At 42.3% G+C, this 22,195-nt stretch overlaps 1 protein-coding gene across 2 annotated transcripts in view; it reads right to left on the bottom strand.

Moving 5' to 3' along the window:
* ACSF2 (acyl-CoA synthetase family member 2) overlaps window positions 1–17,520 on the bottom strand; it is a 72,226-nt gene extending 54,706 nt beyond the window's left edge. Inside the window, exon 1 of one of the 2 annotated variants that reach the window (XM_075177908.1) lies at window positions 17,255–17,520. In XM_075177908.1, the coding sequence (XP_075034009.1) occupies window positions 17,255–17,346 (92 nt within the window). In that variant the 5' untranslated portion in view covers window positions 17,347–17,520. Of the gene's footprint in view, window positions 1–14,072; window positions 14,202–17,254 lie in introns of those variants that run through there. The other variant, XM_075177909.1, reaches the window with a different exon arrangement.
* Between the last annotated feature and the right edge of the window lie 4,675 nt (window positions 17,521–22,195).

The raw sequence follows: 22,195 nt of genomic DNA, 5'->3' as shown, positions 1-22,195 counted from the left end.
TCTGCGGGAGCTTTTCTGGTAGACAGGTGACCCCTTTATGATGTCATGGGTCTGTTTATCTTTTTGAAATTCTTTACTTTAATTTGTCAAAAAGACACAGCTACAATACAATAATAGAACCAAATAAATAAAATAGACCACTTTTCAACAAAGTGATACACAATGAAACAAAATTGTTGGTGAATATAAAAATATGACTTATTTTTAAGAAAAAAGGGTGAGGTAGGTGTTATACAGGACTAATAGTATAGAAGAGGGTGCATAACAATTTTGGGTGTCAGATATGCTTAGATCTAGATCGGGAAGGGGAGGCTTGTGGAATGTGGCTCTCTCCACGGCACATGCACCAGGTTGGTGGATGAAGGTTTGGAGGGCTGAGACCTACTCTCTACAAAGAGCCAAGGGGCCCAAACCTGTCCAAATACATGGCCCCTGCTGTAGAGATAGTAGGTGGTTCTCTCCATTGCTGCTGCTATAGTTTTTTGAGTGCAGAGAATAATGGGTGGGTCCAATTCTGAGGCCAATTCCCTGGAGAATTTGTTAAAGTTCTGGGGAGGATAGCACAGAATAAATGTCCATGGATCTTTTGCTACGGGGGCCACAAATAGACCACTCAAGAGAGAGTGAATTCTGTCCCAGTAGGGGGTAATAACAGGGCATGACAAGCCCTGTGGCCGCAGACTCTCCAGGAGTTGGGATGAGGCAGTAGGAAACATCCTACCAAGTCTCACTGAGGTATAGTACCTGAAGTCCATTTTTTGATGCTTTTTTAGGGGGGCAGTGTTTTAGCCCGGGACCTAGTTCTGACTGGCTGCAGGCTAACCTGTACCAGCCCTGGGCCATGGAGGGCCAGCCCAGAAATTACTATACCTTGTGGAGGCTGGCCCAGGTCCAGCCATGTCATTGACTATGCCAGGTGGATCGATCTAATCCATTGCTCTCCACTGTTAGCCCCCCCCCTTTCCCATGTGACAGCTCCCCCTCCTGTCTCTCCTTTCCACATGTGGCAACCTCCCTCTTCGTCTCTTTGCACCTAACAGAGAGCATGCAGCATTGCCAGTGTATCTGATGTGTAAATGGTTGGAGGGCGACCTGGCACTGTCTAAAGCAGCCATGACATGATGGCCATGCCCACTCAAGTGGTGTGATGGTGCACACTTTGCCCACCTCCTGCCAATTTGACCCCGCCTACAGAAAATTTGGTCTACAATAGGAGGCCACTTTACATTCGACAATCCACCTCTGTGCACAAACAGAAAATCTTTTGTAAAGCCATACACAAGTGACTATATTTAAGCAACACAACCTTAGTTCAATGGTTGAAATGTTTTTTTCTCAGACTTCCAGTGAGGGTTCAGTCTAAACATTTCAGAAGCTATAGCTCATTATATTATATTTTTTTGTGTACTCAGCAAAAAATATTTTGGATGTTTGTAGATTTGCACACTTAGGGCCTGAAGCTGGCGTAGCATAAAATCAATAAATTAGTAGTCCATCTGTCCACAAAAAAAGCTGCAAGCATACACAGAGTTGCACTTATCTATACTTGTGCCTGGAGGGGCGGGCTGGGGAGGAAGAGGCGCCATAGGCTGAGTACATTAAGGTCGTTCACGTAATTGTGAACAGATGCAGACCTACATGGAGACACAGATTCGACCTGTCAAAGCCATATAAAATGCGGGTGCCTGATGATGACAGTCGCCAGCACTAGCTAGCAACCTCTGATTGACTGACCGCAAATTCACTTTTGAAGCCACTAGGCCAGTGGTTCCCAAACTTTTGCAGTTTGCGGCACCCTTAAGAGTCTCCATAATTTTTTGAAGGCACCCCTCCAAAATAATTACCGGGCAGTCCTGTTTTAAAAACATAATAAGTATTTAAGTCAGGACAGAAATATTTATTTAGTTGTATGCAAAAATAATACACATAAATCCAAGGAAAAATAATATTTTTATATATTTTTTTCAATTATATTTCCTCCTCTGCATCCAGCCACGCTGCCCCCTCTGCATCCAGCCACGCTGCCCCCGCTGCCCCCTCTGCATCCAGCCACGCTGCCCCCTCTGCATCCAGCCACGCTGCCCCCTCTGCATCCAGTCACGCTGCCCCCTCTGCATCCAGCCACGCTGCCCCCGCTGCCCCCTCTGCATCCAGCCACGCTGCCCCCTCTGCATCCAGCCACGCTGCCCCCTCTGCATCCAGCCACGCTGCCCCCTCTGCATCCAGCCACGCTGCCCCCTCTGCATCCAGCCACGCTGCCCCCTCTGCATCCAGCCACGCTGCCCCCTCTGCATCCAGCCACGCTGCCCCCTCTGCATCCAGCCACGCTGCCCCCTCTGCATCCAGCCACGCTGCCCCCTCTGCTTCCAGTCACGCTGCCCCCTCTGCATCCAGCCACGCTGCCCCCTCTGCATCCAGTTACGCTGCCCCCTCTGCATCCAGCCACGCTGCCCCCTCTGCATCCAGTTACGCTGCCCCCTCTGCATCCAGCCACGCTGCGCCCTCTGCTTCCAGTTACGCTGCGCCCTCTGCTTCCAGTCACGCTGCGCCCTCTGCTTCCAGTCACGCTGCCCCCTCTGCTTCCAGTTACGCTGCCCTCTCTGCTTCCAGTCACGCTGCCCCCTCTGCTTCCAGTTACGCTGCCCCCTCTGCTTCCAGTTACGCTGCCCTCTCTGCTTCCAGTCACGCTGCCCCCTCTGCTTCCAGTTACGCTGCCCCCTCTGCATCCAGTTACGCTGCCCCCTCTGCTTCCAGTTACGCTGCCCTCTCTGCATCCAGTTACGCTGCCCCCTCTGCATCCAGTTACGCTGCCCTCTCTACATCCAGTTACACTGCCCCCTCTGCCCTCTCTCACGCTGCCTCCTCTCACTCTGCCCTCTCTCACGCTGCCTCCTCTAACTCTGCCCTCTCTCACGCTGCCCCTCTGCCGTGACCAGCCAGAGAGAAAAAACAAAACAAAAAAAAAACAACTTACCAATCCACGCAGCGCCGGGAGCCAGCATCCTCCTCTCTCCCGCAGCTTGTCACTGATGTCGGGCGCACTGCGGGAGAGAAGAGGATGCTGGGTCCCAGCGGCGAGCGGACTGGTAAGTTTTATTTTTTCTGGCTGGTCGCGGCACCCCTGTGACAGCGCCGCGGCACCCCTGGGAGCCGGGGTGCACACTTTGGGAACCGCTGCACTAGGCATCCTCTTCATTGATTGTGCATACGTGATATGATTTTGTGTGCTTATTTTAAAAATAGGTTTTTATTTTGTTACTTTTATTCGGAAGGAATATAATATCTAATTTATTAAATCAAGCCTAATCGCGAATGCATTTTTCACTATCAAAACAAATGCTAACAAACTTTTCTTGTGGTTATGAACTGATTGTGTATATAAGTGAGTCTGGGTGTATGTTATCCTGACGCATTTTGTGATTTTGGACGGAATGTGCGTAAATGCGGCATTTATACATTTTTTATATTATTCGTTTTTTGCGGAAATTACGACTAACATGCGTCTCTCAGCGTGAGGCCCTTACACGGTATTTGACTTACAATATTCCTTTCAAATGGCGTAAACTTGTATTTTAAGGTTAGTTTTTTGGGTTTGTTTGTAAAGAAAACATAAGAAACTATGTATCTATAGATCATTAGCCTTTACACACCGTAGGTTGACATATTGCTTGTTTTGCTATAGATAAAAAAGATAAAAGAGTTAACACTATAATACCAATAACACTATTTAAGGGGCCGAACATGCTGAGCAATTGCCACCAATTTTGGCATATTGATATCGTAGCATTTATGGCCCCAATGACAATAATACCTAATGACCAAATTATAATAATGTGAACTGTGATTGGGCATGTCAAAAAAATCCAGGTGTAAGATGACCTCAATTGTTATAATTGTTATAAGAGTGATCCAGCTCTTCTAATAGTGATTCTGGTGTTTGGATCGAGTGCAGGATTGCAGTGTGTTATACAGTCAGTCAACAATACAAAAAAAGACAAACAAACCCTTTCATCCACATTTGGGAAGAAGTTTCCACATTAATATCCGTTCTACAGTAGTGCTGTACTTACTTACAACATATAATTTGTCATGTTTAATATAAGCAATGGAAAGACACATATTTCAGTGGAACGCACGCAACACTCTCCCACAATGCAAAATATGCATCAGCCATTTGCAGACTATCAGTATATTTTTTGGTGTGTTGTTGTGTTTTCCCTACTCAGATAGTTGTGGTATTTGCAAAAATAGATCAAACGACAAACCACAGATTTAGTATTTTGCCTCACTATAGTCCCCCGTTGTTCCTCACCGCTATCTAGAACTAGTCATTCACAAGCTGTTTGGTGTTCTGTAGTATTCATAAAGTACATTTAAAAGCAAATTCAATGAGTTAAAATAAATTACTCAGTGAAATAAATTACTTCACCTTTATGATTAAGCAAAAATTTAAAATCATACTTGCCTACTTTCACATTCTGAAATCCGGGAGATCCCGGACAGGGGGCGTGACTGCAGGACGTGGCGCAGTGAAATGCCTCATTTGGGGTCAAAATGACGCCATTCAACGCGAATACCGTTATTTTGACTAACAACTTGTGGGATGAGGGAGACTTGCCAGCTCTCCTGGGAGTCCGGGAGACCTACCCGGATTTCGGGAGTCTCCCGGACATTTCGGGAGAGTTGGCAAGTATGTTTAAAATATAAGGGAAAACATTTCTAAAGCTGAAATCACACACTTTAGGGATGAGCAAAATTGTACTTAGAGGGGAAACTGAGTGAATAATGCAGACAAATAAGCATATTTGTGGAAAACTAAATGCACTGCATGTCTGCATGTATTGCTGTAATTAAATGGACTTTGACTGAACTACTGAGGCACTTGGGCAAGTGCTGGGGGAGATATGTCGACAGCCGACTGGTCCGACACAAAATAATTGATAATTATGAATAAAAAAAAACAACACACATATATAACCCCAAACACATTAACCCTAATGCTGCCAGAACAAACTGTTATTACCTCACACCCACCGGCCAGGAGTGTGGAAAGAGCCCCAGTGCTTTCAGCATGGGGCTGGGAGGAAGGGGGCACTTTTTTTGCAGACCCTATCTCCCTAGGGAATCCAGCCCCATGCTGACCAGCCTGGCAATGCCTAGTGCTGGTTCTAATAACCCTAGAAGATTGCGTTTCCCACCCCCCCTCATTTTGCTCGTGCCAGCCTAGACTGGCAGCACTATGGTTAATCTGTTTGGGAGGGTGGGGAGGGGGGGGCACGCTTTTTAAAAATGTATTTACTGTATTGTGCTGGTGGCAGAACTAGGGTTAATGTGTTTGGGGTTAATGTTAAAGAGTGTGTTGTTTTAAAAATATTACCTATTTTGTGCCGGAATTGCGGGTTACCCTTTAAATGTCGACATTGTGACTGTCGACAATGTCAACATTTTAAAGATGTCGACAGAAGGAATCTGTTAACAGTCCTACTGTCATCAGATTCACCGTCGCCGATATGACTACATCCCACACGGAGCAACTCTGAGTTGTTTGATACTGGGTCTGCTAGGGGGTATGGACAGGAAAAATGTGGTAGTCAATAGACTTTACTGACTTTGTTACTAAAATAAAATGACTGGGGTATGAAGGTTCAGAGCTGGAGTAACATACTGTTTTGGCCACCCCCTTACCTCCCTCTATTTGTCATAAAAAAAACAACACATGTAAAAATGTTCTTTGGATTCAAAACAAAGCAGAGGAACAGGTCATGGGGAGTTGTGATGTAGGGTGCGATCTACCAGATATTTCCTTAATTTGGGTGCAGAAAAAATTATAATTTTTTGCAACACAGTGTGAAAAACGGGCATGACATTGGCAAAAAGCAGGGGAGGATTTTGAGGAACTTGTCTTCCGCGCCCTCCTTCTTGGGCCCCGTCATTTGCGGATCCTCCCTCCCCGTTCCCGGCCCTCTCTAGCTGTGCATTGAGCTTACTGAGTTGCTGTGCTTACTGTTTACTGTACTGTGCTGTCTCCCATTGTATTGTAATTTGTTTGTCTCTGTACGGTGCTGCGGACGCCTTGTGGCGCCTTATAAATAAAAAATTATTAATAATAATAATAATAATAATAACTTGTAAGTTTTCATATTAACACATAAGTGTTAATGTGAAAACTTACAAGTTATTATTATTATTATTATAATTCCTCTTCCTACATCTGGTCAGAGCAAGCTGCTAGCTGTTAGACATTTGTAAACAGGTGTGCAACAGTTTATATAAATATCCCCCATAATTACCGAGATAAGAATATTGAGATAGCAATGAGCCAGCTGCACTTGTTGTCGAGTAAGCAGACTGCTATATGTCGATGAGACGCATAGACAACAGTAAGTGGTATGCAGTAGTGCCCTGCTCTCATATGCAACTAGTCGCAGAGCACTAGGAACAGATAATGTAGGACATTGTTAAGCATACAAAGTATATATCAAAGCACAAGTCTTACTGGCTTCTTACACAAATGGACAATGCCCTGAATAAATTACAGCGGCATATTGACAAATCAGAACTATCGGTCATGGAAGTAGAAAGTAAAGATGTTACAGCAGTGAAAGTTGACCACAACATTGATCGTTGAACTCACAGGCTCTACCAGATGAACGGCGGTGATTTTCAGCCCTCAGTGTGAGATACTCAGAAAATATGTTGCTCATACAAACTTCATACAGATAAGGCCATGGTCAGGAATTGAACTCATGACCCCAGTGCTGTGAGGCAGAAGTGCTAACCACTAGGCCACCGTGCCATCGAAGGAGAGAAAGTAGCATCACCTCTACCTTCAGTAAGGAGATCTACAAGAACTAAGCATTCTAAAAGCACCCCAACCAGGGTCATTCAAGGAGCTGCAAATATTCCCTCTCTGTCTGTCTGTGTGTGAGTGTGTGTGTGTGTTAGGGAATTTAGACTGTAAGCTCCAATGGGGCAGGGACTGATGTGAATGAGTTCTCTGTACAGCGCTGCGGAATTAGTGGCGCTATATAAATAAATGATGATGATGATGATGATGATGATATTACCTAATCACAAGGAGCAGAATTGCATTAAAGTTGCTGATGAAGAGATGAAATCTCTCAAACTGCCCCAGACCTGGTAACTCAGAACCAATACGATACTCACAGTAGTAGCGGTCAAATTGGCATGTTAAAACAGTGATGGGCATCCTGACACACTTCACATGGGGGCCCTCTAACCTTCATAAGGGCTGCACATTACTAGCCTTAATAATAAGTTAACACAATACATTTAAGCAAATAGTCAACTATCTGTAATAGTCTGTCAGCAAGATTTTTAAACAAGTGTTAAAAGCTATAACCAAAAAATCTGACAATAGAGCAGGAAGGAGCTGGGGGCCGCAGGTAAATGGCTCAGAGGGCAACATGTGGCCCTAGGGCCGCCTTTTGTCCATCATGGTCCGTCATAAGGCAGCACGGTGGCTTTGTGGTTAGCACTTCGCCTTACAGCACTGGGGTCATGAGTTCAATTCCCGACCATGGCCTTATCTGTGTGGCATTTGTATGTTCTCCCGATGTTTGTGTGGGTTTCCTCCGGGTGCTCCAGTTTCCTCCCACACTCCAAAAACATACTAGTAGGTTAATTGGCTGCTAACAAAAAATTTACCCTAGTCTGTGTATGTCTGTCTCTCTCTCTGTGTGTGTAGGTTAGGGAATTTAGACTATAAGCCCCAATGGGGCAGGGACTGATGTGAGTGAGTTCTCTGTACAGCGCTACAGAATTAGTGGCGCTATATAAATAAATTGTAATAATAATAATAAATGGTGTTAGAATGTTAAGTCACATTCTTACTGCAACAACTAAGTTTTAATAACTTTAAAAAAAATAATAAAAAAAAAATAGAGAAGCAGGTACAAAGAATTGCTCTTGAAAAATATCTAAGTTCAACATGATTGGACAATGTCCTGAATTACCTGCTGGTAACAGTAGCCCTAACATTACTATAAGAAAATTGCTTTAATGACAGCAAGTGTTGTGCTTGGTTTGGCTGCAGGTTGTGGGGATTTGCTTTATGCCACATTTCACTGTAAAAATTGTGCACGTTTCTCCGGTGTCCTTAAATTTTCTGCACGGAATTCCCTGTATATATTTTTCGTTCTGCCCAGAATTCCCAATTCTGCCACAATCACACCACACAGCAGACTAAATTGTGGGTGTATGAATTCCACAAAATTCTAATTTACAAATACAAGGGCTGCTTTAGCGTTGGACATAGCGTGAATCGTGTAGGTGTAAATGACGTCCCTGAAAAGTAAGTGGTTTGTGTAGTATTGAGAGTCGGGTGCATCTTAAAATATGTGTGAGTCTGAGTAATACCAAATCGCATACAATACTGTATAATATGCATCTTGCAGTAGTGTTGGATAAAAACAAATAAGTAGATTAAAAAAAAAAAGGAATGGGCCCCCGAAATGTAAAACCAACTCCAGTGCTTCTGGCCTAGGATAGTATCGGCAAAAATTTTTACACTTCTGTTCTGGACATCAAATTGTACACGAGCCCCAACTCCCCCACTAATGATAGATGGCCATTATGTGGGATGAAGAAATGGAACTCAAAGATCATAGATACAGTAATAAGACATTGAGGCTGTCTTCATTTAATGTACAATGAAATAACCTGATCTGTAAATAACCTTTATGCACAGAAACTTGCAAAATAATCGAGAACAGCGATTTGGCAAAAAGAAAAAGAAGCAATTCCACCATGTGCCATACAGACACAAAACCCACTACCATCATATATCATTCATAAGAGATCCACAAACTTGTTCCCTGTTTTCTCCATGCTTGAAAAAAAAAAAACACAAACAAATATCACACATTCAAAATGTGTTTTCTGCGATTTTTAGGTAGCAGTGGTTTCTGAATCCCCATTTTTTTTTTACAGCTACAGTTACTCTGACAAGTGTAGTAAGTGGTAAGGAAACTGGAAGAAGGAAACCTCATAGGTCATTGGTGGTCCATGGACCTCTAGGTGATGTACTGTCTTGTACCAATGAAGAACATACAGGTCATTCCACATCAAATCAACACAGGGTTTCAAACTGACCGTTTCAGATTTTAATGAAATCTGGTATAATGCTGCCATGGGTATAAAGAAACCCCCCAAATCTTAGGCTGATATGTGCACTGGTTTTAAAGTAATATGTCTTTAAAGTTGCAATTTTTTTTACGGTAACATTTGCTTTTAACCTTTATTTAAATTGCATTTGTAGCTCACCTGATTGAGCTAGAGAGTTGGGCAATGTCTGCTCTGCTTTGTAAAGTTGACATAGGGGTCAAATATGTGTCCTTGGGGAGGCAATCATGTGTGTGACAGTGCAAATATAGGACAATAGAAATACTGCAAGATCACCTGTAGTCTTGATTTTATAAACATTTCAAATGACTATAATACGGTGGCTGAGGATAACGCTGACACCAGCGACTGCATTGAATGGCTGCTAGACTGCAAGGGATTTTTTGTTTTGGGGCAGTTTCTACAAGGATATATAAATAATCTCAGCTCTCTTTCCATTTTTTCTTTTAGCAACGTAATTGTGAAGAAGCCATGAAATAATTTTACATGAAAAGGACTTTAGAAACTGTCAAAAAAATAAATAAAATCACTTGCAGTCTAGCAGCCATTCATTCAATTGCTGGTGTCAGCGTTATTCTCAGCCACCGTATTTCATGTTTATGAAATTAAGGCTACAGGTGATCCTGCAGTATTTCTATTGTCCTATATTTGCACAGTCACACACGATTGCCTTCCCAAGGACACATATTTGACCCCTACGTCAAGTTTACAAAGCAGAGCAGTAGTAACGTTTTTTCATTCACAACTTTTTAAGTATCAGGGACATTAAGGGCTGAGTTTGGCAAGTAGTTTGTTATGCAATTTAGTTAATCTCTGACTTCCACCATTTAAGGCAGAAAAGTGTGCTTTGTTATTTCAGGACTAAAGTTAGGCTTTAATAACCTCAAGTCTCATATACACTGACATTCAAAAACAGTGCCTGCTAAAGGCGTTGGCAAAAGCATGTACTTTGCCCTGTCTTATGGTATTTGACGCGTGGTCTCAAAGCTCCCCTGCAGCATAATGTGCTATGTACTTAACTAATACTCCTATAGATCATCATATTGCACTGAACGTTCATGCGTGTGAACGCTGCAGTCAAATGTCAAAATGGGTGCAAATGAACTCATCAGAAAGTGTGTATGTGCGCTTAAATTATCTGTTCAGCTATCGCCATTAAAGTGCGCTACTTTAAGCGAGCTGGATGCATAAAATTAAGACCTGTAAGAGCCTAATACAGTCAAACATATAATTAGCATGTTATCTTTATTGCTTCCCAATGACAAGCATTTGATTAGTACATCTGGTTTACAAAGCTTCTACACAAGATTACAAGTAACAAGACACACAAATGATCCACAACATTCAAACCACGGACAAGTGAAGTGAATATCATTGATGTAGAGAAAAGGAAGGAATTACAGTTGTAGGGATTAACCCATAACATAACCATAATGGACTGCATTGTAAATACTGTATAGCAAATGAATCCATGTATAATTTGTGTTACACTATAACCTAAGAGTTGGGCAACATGGTGGTTTAGTGGTTAGCACTTCTGCCTCACAGCACTGGGGTCATGAGTGCGATTCCCAACCATGGCCTTCTCTGTGTGGAGTTTGTATGTTCTCCCTGTGTTTGCGTGGGTTTCCTCTGGGTGCTCCAGTTTCCTCCCACACTCCAAAATCATACTGGTAGGTTAATTGGCTGCTATTAAATTGCCCTTAGTCTCTTTCGGTTTGTGTGTGTGTATGTTAGGGGATTTAGATTGTAAGCTCCAATGGGGCAGGGACAGATGGGAATGAGCTCTCTGTACAGCGCTGCGGAATTAGTGGCGCTATATAAATAAATAGATGATGGTGATGAGTGGGATACAAATGACTTCAAAGCAAAGCCCTTCTCTGACAGGGTTAATTACCTAACAATGAGAGGCCAGAAATACTGGCCTGTGTTTATTCTGTGGCCCTGCAGGATACTATGGGGTGAGCAATGTTCTGGTATTGGAGTGATTTTTGGCACCTAAAGAGACTTTAGGGAACCGTCCTAGCAAGGGGTCTTACACAAAGGGACATGGGCTCTGTAACCACATGATGGTTTGCTATATTTTATATAGACAAATATAATCTAATTGCCAAAATACTACTTGCAATCAATATAATTAGTGATCACCACATATTCAGAAATAGGATGATAAGGTGCAACCCATATGTCGGATACAGCTGTCTGTCACACAGGGAATGAGAGGAAAGGAGTGTCAGCTCAACTAATCTACTTGACCGATCTCTGTTTGGTATCTGTAGATTGGTAAATTTTTATTGGATTTATTAATGATAAAATTGGGTCTGTGTGACACACCCTAGAAAAGATATGTTAAATTATAGCATTGGGGATTAAACAGTGAAGATGTAAATAGTGGTTTTAAAACTTTGTCACAGGCCTCCTCTGGAGACTAACCCCTGTAGGAGGGGAATGATGAAAAAGAGTCTTTTGGGAAATCAGTCAACATTGAAAAGCTGTCCATCTTCCAAGCCTATTTCCTTTGGCGCAGATTATACAATTTATATGCAAGTTTATACTCAAACTTTTTACATGTATATGTTTCACTATATGTTATGTCAACTTTTATTAATTGTTTTGATAATCTGTAAGCATTGTACTTTTGTATATTAAATGTAAGTGCTGTCCATATTGCTCTAAGTGAATTCACCTCCTGTTAAGAAGAGGTTGATTGCTTGGCTGTGTTAACTCTTTTAGCTATCAGTGCACAGAATGTGCACAATAGGGTAATTAAGTCATAGATTTTCATCAGACCTTACATGTAGATGGTGGCAGTTGAGAGATGTGGAGGTTGTTGCCTGTGTTGGGGAAGGGACCAGTTAGGTCTGTAACCTTAGGGATAGATGAGTGCAAGATTAATCTCTGGAATCCCGTGTGTCCCATTACAGTAAGCTTCCAAGTCACGACTACGTAGAGTGCGGTTTGTGACCGGTACAGGTGGTCAGGAGAGGGTTCCTGATAAAATAAAGGTGATATATGGAGCTGGCTGAGTCTTGTGTCCGTGACAATTGGTTATCTCGTTACAATGGCACCCATCAAAGGGTGGGATATATTAGGGAGCAAGTGAAGAGTTAGTGCTTGAATTTGATGTGTTGGAAGCAGGAGAAATGGGCAAGCGTAAGGATCTGAGCAACTATGACAAGGGCCAAATTCTGAAGGCAAGATAATTGGGGCAGACCATATCCAAAATGACAGGTCTGCGCCCTGCTACACTGCAAGAATTGTTCAGGACTGGTTTGAGGAACATGACAAAGAGTTCAAGGTGTTGAGTTAGCCTCCAAATTCCCCAGATCTCAATGCGATCGAGCATCTGTCGGATGTGCTGGAAAAACAAGTTTAAGCCATGGAGGCCCCACCTCACAACTTATAGGACTTAAAGAATCTGCTGCAAACGTATAAATTTTAGGCAGGTGGTTTTAATATATATAATGGGAACAAGCGCTCAAATCCAGAGATAAAAACACACACCCTATCACAAGCAGCACATAGAGAGACTCTCTCCCAAGAGCACAATGTTAATCCTGTATTAAAATCCTATAGCGCTCAGTGATAGAACATATAACTCCACATATACAAACTGCATATCAATTAACATATGTCAATGAAAACGTGCACTGGGTGGACCTTGGTTACACCCATGCACTTGCTAACATGCAGCAAATACCCCTTTGGGGTGATCCAGTGTATTGTTTGAATTATATATGGACTAAAAGCTTTTTTTGAAAGAAGCATGAACCAGATAATAAATAGGAGGGGGGGAAAAGTAAGCGCTGAACACTCCAATAGGCTATGAAGAATCAGACGATAAATCCAGAACCCTTTGGTATTCCATAGCAGCCTGTTGTCTCCAGTTTCAGGATGTGGGCAGAGAGCTACTCGGTAACCATATAGTGCTCTCTGGATTTATCGGGTTCTGGATTTATCGTCTGATTCTTCATAGCCTATTGGAGTGTTCAGCACTTACTTTCCCCCCCCTCCTATTTTTAACAGGCACTGTCGGTGGTTGTGATTATACAGTGTACAACGCTGGAGGATCTATTACCATATACGAACTACATTACCCAGCATTACTCACGATCCTTGGATTGGACACTGAGACCACCAGCAGCGCTCACCATCGTGAGGTTGAATTTCTATCCAGGAACACAGCTCTTCCAAACGGATGATACATCTCCACGGAACTTGGAAGACTGATTTATTGTGTGGAACAACACTGTCTTCTAGACTTTAGTCTATAACGGTACAATTTATTATCTGGTTCATGCTTCTTTCAAAAAAAGCTTTTAGTCCATATATAATTCAAACAATACACTGGATTACCCCAAAGGGGTATTTGCTGCATGTTAGCAAGTGCATGGGTGTAACCCAGGTCCACCCAGTGCACGTTTTCATTGACATATGTTAATTGATATGCAGTTTGTATATGTGGAGTTATATGTTCTATCACTGAGCGCTATAGGATTTTAATACAGGTGGTTTTAATGTTGTGGCTGATCTGTGCATTTCATATTACTATTGTTTTGTTATATGATACATGGCATAGCCCATCTAACACCCACATTTTTGACAGACTGTTCAAGCAAACAGCTGTGTTAGGACAATTGTATATTCTCCCATCCCAACCAGCTACTTTTTTAATACAGTGCTATAGTTTCCCTATTATGTCATTTTGTAAGCCTTATTTTTTATTAATGTCAACATACAATAATATCAATTGGAATAAAATAAACATATATTTGTATATTAGTATAGATATTTATTAATCTTTTGCAAATACATTTAGGATTTCAACTACATTAAACAACAGCCTACATAAATGTAAACAACTCTGAATTATATGGTGTGCAAGCTATCAAATCAATGCAATTATATTTTCATCCAATTAACCTTACCTTCCCCGGTGGATGGCACGTAAACACACTCTCTTCACCCCAACACTCAGAATTGCTCGAGTCAGAACCTGCATCGGCCCTAAGCGTGCCATGACGCTATTTTTAATAGCAGAATGTGGCTATTCCACTGTCAAATAATGTTCTCTTAAACTCAACATTACTTAAAAGGAAACTAGACCACTCCCCAGAAGGTGGCTCTTGGAACGATGTGACAGTAGGTGGAGAAGTCAGGTGAGAGCTGGCCAATGTAGATTAAAGTTTCTGGGACAAACTGTGGCAATAATTCTGAGTAATAGATAATCCGGACTGTAAACTACACAACACAGGCCCTACCTGGCAGCTAGTTCATGGTGTGCTGTATATTAATTACCAGTTGTATGTTACACTGAAGAGACGGGGCAGGTCAGTGAAAATTGAAGGTTTACCTTGCAACACTGTTTTTTGGGGGGGTTTTTGAAAAAAAAAAAACTTTAGTGACTTCCCTACTATGATGCTGTATAAATGGATAAATCTACACTCTGAATGCATATTTACGTACATATGTTTAGGCGGTCTCAATAACAGTAGCATTTGTGCCATACATACGTCAGGCATGATAGCGTAGAAATGTGACTTGCCGCATTGCCCAACTTATACACAAATGTAACCAAGTGTCATATCCACAACAGCGAATACAGTCTGGACAGTTATTAATAGATGCAAAAATCTTGTTTTTAATATAAAATAGAATGAGATACAAACATATTCTGTTTAGCCCTTTAAGAATCAAATGGTAAATACTTCTTTCCTGCAGTAATCCAAACTGAAATGTGAAATACGTAATGTAAATAGAAATTATATAATAGAGCTGTGGCGCCAATACTTTAAGTACTAACAGCTGTAAGGAATAACAATCAATCCGCAGAGACTTGATAGTGCTGCTAATAGTCATCATTATTGAGTATCATTGCGGATGGTCTGTAGTCACGGGAGAAAATAAACAAGAAAGGAGGTGTCCACAAGAAATAATGCAGAGAAAGAAATATGCAGATCCTCTGAGGAGAGAAGACTACTAAGAGGAACAGATCGGCCTTCTTATTTCCTTTTTGTACCATTTACTGTATCAAAATATTTGGAAATACTGTACTATTTAGCTCATGCAGCCCCCCTTCACTGGAACGACCTCCCTCGCTCCATCCGCCTCTCTCCTACTCTGTGCTCCTTCAAACGTGAACTCAAAACTCACCTCTTTCTCAAAGCCTATCAACCATCAACTTAACCCCCATCTCCTCCACTCATTCTCCCCTCTCTCCCATTCCCTCAACTGGCTCCTCTTGTGTCTGGTCTGTTTTACCCTCCCTTAGGATGTAAGCTCGTATGAGCAGGGCCCTCTTCCCTCCTGTCTCCTTACCCGTTCTTCTGCTCCGTGTCTATTGCATCTGCCTGCCTGGAGTTTCTGAAGTATTGGTACTTTTTGTTTATTGTTCTGTACTGTTATACCCTGTATAGTCTACTGTTTGTACTATGTGCGGCGCTGCGGAAACCTTGTGGCGCCTAACAAATAAAAGATAATAATAATAATAATACTATAATGGGTCCTCCTCTCTTGTTCAATTCTTCAGTAATCCTTGACCCCTCCAGTAAGAGTATTGTGAGGAAGGACAGTCAAACCCAAATAAGTTTTTTTTTCAAATTAAGAACAAGCGACGGACACAACAGTGCCGTGCTTCTGCAGTCACGTGAACGCATCTTACGGTATTTGGGCCTACACTTACCCTTACAGACGCTCCTCTCCAATCGCAAGTCAACTATACACATCTTATGCAAAAAACACAACAACATACATACAAAGTCCGCCGCCAAACGAGCCTCTTAGAATTAGGTATAAATCCAGCTAAAGTTTTTCAAATGTGCACTTTAACAAACCAGATTGCAATGCAAGTGGTGCAAAGGCAATATTTGTTTGTGCATGCAAGCAAACTATTGCATGCTTTTGAGTGTAGTGCAGACATACTAGGCTGCTTTATTTTAACACTGTGATTTAGAGCACACTTGCCAACTTCTGATCTCCTCTCTGGGAGGGAAGATCTCGCTGCCGAGTCCTGGGGGGCGTGGCCATGTGAACCGCTTCATTTGGCATCATCACCATCATTTTACACCTATTACAGCAGAGGGTGGAGCCAATATGATGTGAATCGCGTCGCTAAGCCTCGCCCATTTCACTAACGATGTGGGAGGTTGCTCTGCTCTCCCAGAACTTCCAGAAATTTGTGAGACTCCCGGATATTGCCAGAGAGTAGGCAGCTATGATTTAGAGGTGATTAGGATACGCTCCCCTCCCAACTCTAAATCCGTCCATACTATTTAAATACAATATCCCCCTTGTAGCACACCATTGTCTTGTGATGTGCAAATTGCACTTTCTACCTGGATTTACTACTGTATCTTAATGAGGCCCAACGTTTGCTAACACTACTTTGGATAAAAGAAAAAGATAAAAGTTTCAAATCTGAGATTACAGATTACAACAAAACAACATGGTAGCAGAGCCCAGTGTGCGTTAACTAGTTTTGGCATAATACCAATCCATACTTGTAATGGAAACTGCAAGATAGAAATGTCCATTTAACCAATAAGTTTTACCAATACGCTTTTCTGTTTCTTTTCTGTGCCTGATCTAGTGATACATTGGTTGCCTTTAATAAAGCACAACATGCCTGCCCATGAGTTCTGTTCCAGAAAGCCAGCTATAACAACACGTCATTTTTTTAATAATTCATCACACATCGTTATCGCCTAATCTCTTTATTGCTTCTCTGATGGCTTCTGGTTTACAAATGTTCTACATCTGATATAGAGAAAACAACTGGTTGATTATATCATGGGCACTTTCTCTGGCACAGCAGTGCATCTGAACTATCACATTATTAGTGAGCCTAAGTGAGGCTGGTTTTAAATATCGTGTTACTACTATACAGTGCTAAAGTATTCATGCAGTATCATTGTGTTAGCATTGTTGTTTCACTGACTTTAGACAACATAAAATAATATAACTATGTATACTATATACAGTATGTTAGTATTAGATTTAGGATTTGAACTAAAGCACTGGGCTACAAACCTACGATGAGCTGCAGACTACAGTATGACGTGTATAAACTCACGGGTCATGACATAGAGCATTATCAACTATTTAACCTTACCTTGCCCGGTAGATGCAATGATGCCACACCCTCTTCACCCTAATACTCCCAATCTTCCGACACATGAGCTGCAGCAGCCCTAATTGCGCCATTACTCAATGCACAGCGATCACAACAAGACACAGTAGCGAAACCCGTCCCGTCAGAGCCTCAGGGAATTTGCATTAAACTATGCCCATATCGTGATAGTCCCCGCCCAGTGGACGGTGAATGTGATTCAAAAAGTGTAGAACCATAGAACACTGTGAACTCACTGACCGATTCTGTCTCCGCCCACATTCTATTATACGTTCTGTCAAACGGAGAGTTAGGGACCGTCTAAAAAAGTTTGCAGTTCGACTTCGAATCTGGTTGGCACTTTGAAGCAGTTGTATCTAGTTGCATGGGCTCCATGCCCAGCGGGGCTCCATGCCCATAGACAAGCTGGTGCCTACCAGTTACACTCACTCATGTTATGTGGATTTCATCTTGAAATAGATCTGCTACATTTGTAAAACATTACATTGAAAGGGATTCGGCAATCATTAAGGAAATTATTAAACTTGTATGTGCTAAAAGAAACTAATTCCATGTATACTTTGCATGATAAATATACTGCTGACCATGGGTATTGTACAAGCATACAGTGGTGCAAATCGTACATTTTAATATAGAATATTAAATAAAATAATGCTGTTTGCAAGGACACAAATATATCTACATGTTTGATATTTATAAACCGAAACTCAGGTAAAACCCTCTGTAGTTAATGGAATTGAACATGCTCACTGTTGGTCATTTTAGGTCTGTAAAGCTGGGTACACACCTATGCAATTATCCTGCAGATCACAGGCTTCACGACTGGCATGCTTGCCAACTTTTTGGAAATTCCAGAACGCGTCAACGATGGAAGGATGTCAGATAAATGTGGAATTGTGTATGTAGTCACGACCAGCAGTGTAGGAAGATATCCAGGGACGGACTGGCCCGCCGGGGGACTAGGCTATCCCTGGTAGGCCCCAACCCTGATCGCTCCCCTCTTCGTTGGTATGGGACTGGCAAACTTTAAAAAAAAAAAAAAGAATACGTGACCGCAGCGCTCACTGACTTTCTGCTCCGTTCACACTGAATGTCAGGCGTGATGTCATCACGCCCGATGTTCAGTGAGGAGCGCCACAGAGAGGAGTTGGGAAGAAGACAGAAGAGAAGAAAGAAGCTGATAGAAAAGGTAAGTGAAGGAACGGAAGCGAGGGAGGAGCACGGCAGAGTGAAGGGGGAGCATGGCAGAGAGTGAAAAGGGGGAGCATGGCAGAGTGTGAAAAGGGGGAGCACAGACAGCATGGCAGAGTGTGAAAGGGGGGCCAAAGCAGCATGGCAGAGTGTCATGTGCAAGCTAATTTTTAAGCATATAAATCTGCAAATATGTGTTTGTGAATTAATTCCTACAAATAGTTGACATGGCTCAGAGGAGCTGTTTAAATCAATGTGGTTTTTTTTATGTTAAACTACCCAGAGGGGGCTGGTAGATAAGAGCCTGGATCCATTGTAGCACCTTGTATCATTTATGGCAGGTCGCAAATGTGAAAGCCTTTGAAAATATCTCTTTCAAGACAATGAAATCTAACACCTGTGTGGGAGGCCTCAGACATGCCAACTGCAGATACAGGGTTATATGTTAATGACAAATTCAAGCTCAATAGGGTCACAGGAAAATATCATATCATTTTCTCAAATATCATACTTACCAGAGGCATATGTGGTATGCAGATGAAGGGGAACTTATGACCTGTTGTGTGGAGGTAAAATCACGTTTGTAAGTCATACTGGTGAAAAGTTAGGACAGGGTACCAAAAACCTGACTTGAAAAGGTGTTTCTCCAGCACTTTCTCCAGCCTGGAGAAAGTGGGGGGAGAAGGGGGCTGGAGAAAGTGGGAGAAGAGGGGGCTGGAAAAAGTTGGGGGGAGAGGGGACTGGGAAAGTGTGGGGGAGAGGGGGCTGGAGAAAGTAGAGGGAGAGGTGGCTGGGAAAGTGAGTGTGAGGGTTAATTTCAGAAATTCCCACCTTACATACTATTAATTTAAAGGAACTTAAGGTTTGAGCAACATTTTATTTTTTTAAGTATTTGCCCACCATTTGGCTCTACCTTGTTGCTATCTATTAGTATAAATAATCTTCCCTTTGCAGAATACATTATGACATAAATAAAGGTAATCTAAATGACATACATAAAATATTAAGCTGTTTATTTATTAAAATCTTGTGGGTAAGAGGGCATGTGTGGGCAGCGGGGGACATGTTAGTCTGTAACAGGTTTTGCTTTCTTCGGGAATGTAACATTTGGACCTACAGTGAATGATCTAATTTTCATATAATATGAATTTATACCAATAAAGGCTGGTAAAGAGGGTAAATGTTAATTTAATAGATTTAATCAACTTTTGTTTTACTTTTTTTTTTCCATTTGTTTTTGATGTGTCTGCTCTAGCATTGAATTTTGTCCTTAATAAAGTACATGCTAGTCTTTATATAGTCTTTACATAATATACTGTATATTATTTCCGGATTATTCATTAAGAATCCTGTTCTGAAATGAAAGCTATAGCAACACTTGTGACCCCTGCTCTGATGTAAAAGTCATTGAAAGTGCCTTTCTTCTGTTTTACTACAGCGAGAATTCATTGGAGACACATAATTTTGTGCTGCACCTTTTTTTAATGCTCTAAGCCATCCTGTGTATAATATAAATATCTCACTGTGGAAAAAGTCTGCCAATCACACTGCCCTGCAAAGAGGATTCAGCACTCTCTGCACTAGAGGTACCTGTAACCCCCCTATCTTTGCATCTTTTCCTTGTATACTAATATTTTTTTATTAGTTTACTATATGCTCCAAAGGCCCAGTTTATTTGCAGGGCAGCCCTGATTTTCGTGGGGTAGTCCTGATTTAGTCAGGACAGTCCTAATTTGAAGTGGAAGAGAGAAGTGCACTCACTTAACCAGTGATCCAGCCAGGCCCGGCGCTCCCATTAGGAAAGGTTAGGCACTTGCCTAGGGCGCCGGGCTCTGGAGGGCGCCACAGAATGGTAAATTACTTTAAAACTGTGCGGCGACCGCTGACCATACCTGTCACGGCCGCCGCACAGCATTCAGATGCACGGGGAGGGGGGGAAGAGGCTATTGCTCACCACCGCCGCCTTTCTGCTCCGTCTCCTCCCCTCCACTCACTAGTGTCAGTGAGTGGAGGGGAGGAGACGGAGCAGAGAGGCGGCGGTGGTGAGACAAGGTAAGGAAAGACGGGGTGAGAGGGGAGGAGGGAAGAGGGCGCCGATTTTTGCGGGGTGGGGGCGCCGATTTTGTAAAAATGTCTAGGGCGCCATGGACCCTAGCACCGGCCCTGGATCCAGCGCAAGTAAGTGTTTCTTGCTTGCAGGGTTCCTCGTCGCTGTGCCTTTCCTCCTGTCTTCTCTTCTTCCAATGTCTACTTTCTTTCTTTCTTGAATGCAACGTCTTCTATATGGAGCTCTTCTCATGTTGTCGCTGACGAACTGTCTTCACGTCGCACAGGAGAGCTAAATAGCGGTGATGTTGCGAGCACCGATTGGCTCACTGCAGCACCAAAATTTCAAATGGCTGGTGGTGAGCCCTGATTGGCTCACCCTCTTAGCCACTGATTGGCTGCAGTGAATCGTTTCCATAGGTGTGCAGTGCACTGCCCCAACCCAGATCTGCAATACACCCCAACAATTGAGAAACACATTTCTTTTCATCACTGTTGACCCATGGCTTGGCCGGATGTGGACTGCCTGTGATAGCCACCTCAGCCAACTGGTTCTCTCCTGGGAGCCACCAGCACTGTGGCATCTGAATGGTCATAAAAGGTTACAAGAATCTTGTGTAGCGGAGAGAAACGGAATGCAAATTACACGCAAGGTATAGTTATGGTGGGGAGCTAACACCAATGTGCATACTCATCCTTGAAGGACGAACGAAAGCCTGATTCCAGCATCATGTGGTGGGGTTGCCAAGGGCTGCAAGTCAGGCCAGACTAAATACATTCAACGCCAAAGGGGCTGGTCCCTGGGATATTCTTGCAGTGTATACATGGTAGGCAGAGTCCCGGATATAAGTTTGCTTGGATCAGCCTTGCACACTGCTTTTCTTGGGTATGGAATTGTCAATAAAGCTATGATCTTATTTTTGAAAAACTCTTCTGTGTATCTTTTTCTTGAGTAAGCAGAAAGTTCAGCTTATGCCCCTTAGAGGCAAAAACACACATGACAGCAGCTATTTCAATAGCCTAAAGGCTGGGGAATAGTGTCTTTGTGATTATAACTGGTGGATCCCAGTAACAGGAGAGATTTCTTTTGGTTTAAAAATATGTACTGAAAAACTTCAGTAGCATAAAGGTATAGAGTTGCAGTCTTCAATAGCACGTATACAATATAAGAGTTTTTTTACCTTTGGTACCAAAATGTCCGCTGAAGTATTTGTCTAATATGTAAAACTTTTGTGACTTCTCCTTATTAATATTTCCCAAAAAATACAGAAATAACACATAGGGGCAGATTCAATTCTTGTTCCGAAAAACAACGGGACTGCTGGAATTTTCAGAAAATCTCCACTGATTTTATCTCGCAGCCCATAGAGCTGAGAGATAAAATCCGCTGAGATTTTACCATAGTAACAAAGTAATTATGCGCACCCGCGTTGTTTTTCAGAACAACGCAGGGAATCTGTCCCCTAGTGTAATATATCTTATTGATTTCTGTTCTTGTGTATGTTCTCTCTCTCTCTCTCTCTTTATATATATATATATATATATATATATATATATATATATATATATATATATATGTGTGTTTTCCCTGTTTCCCGGGTAACAACTTCCCCACAATTTGATTATTCTGGGGCATGAATAAGATTTAGTTATCAGTGGCCAGTATGACAGTTCTTAATAGTTTGA

Source organism: Mixophyes fleayi, chromosome 6 (assembly GCF_038048845.1).
Source record: "Mixophyes fleayi isolate aMixFle1 chromosome 6, aMixFle1.hap1, whole genome shotgun sequence".
NCBI lineage: Eukaryota > Metazoa > Chordata > Amphibia > Anura > Limnodynastidae > Mixophyes > Mixophyes fleayi.
The sequence above is the reverse complement of the archived record's forward strand: the minus strand, read 5'-3'. Positions and strand labels throughout refer to the sequence as shown.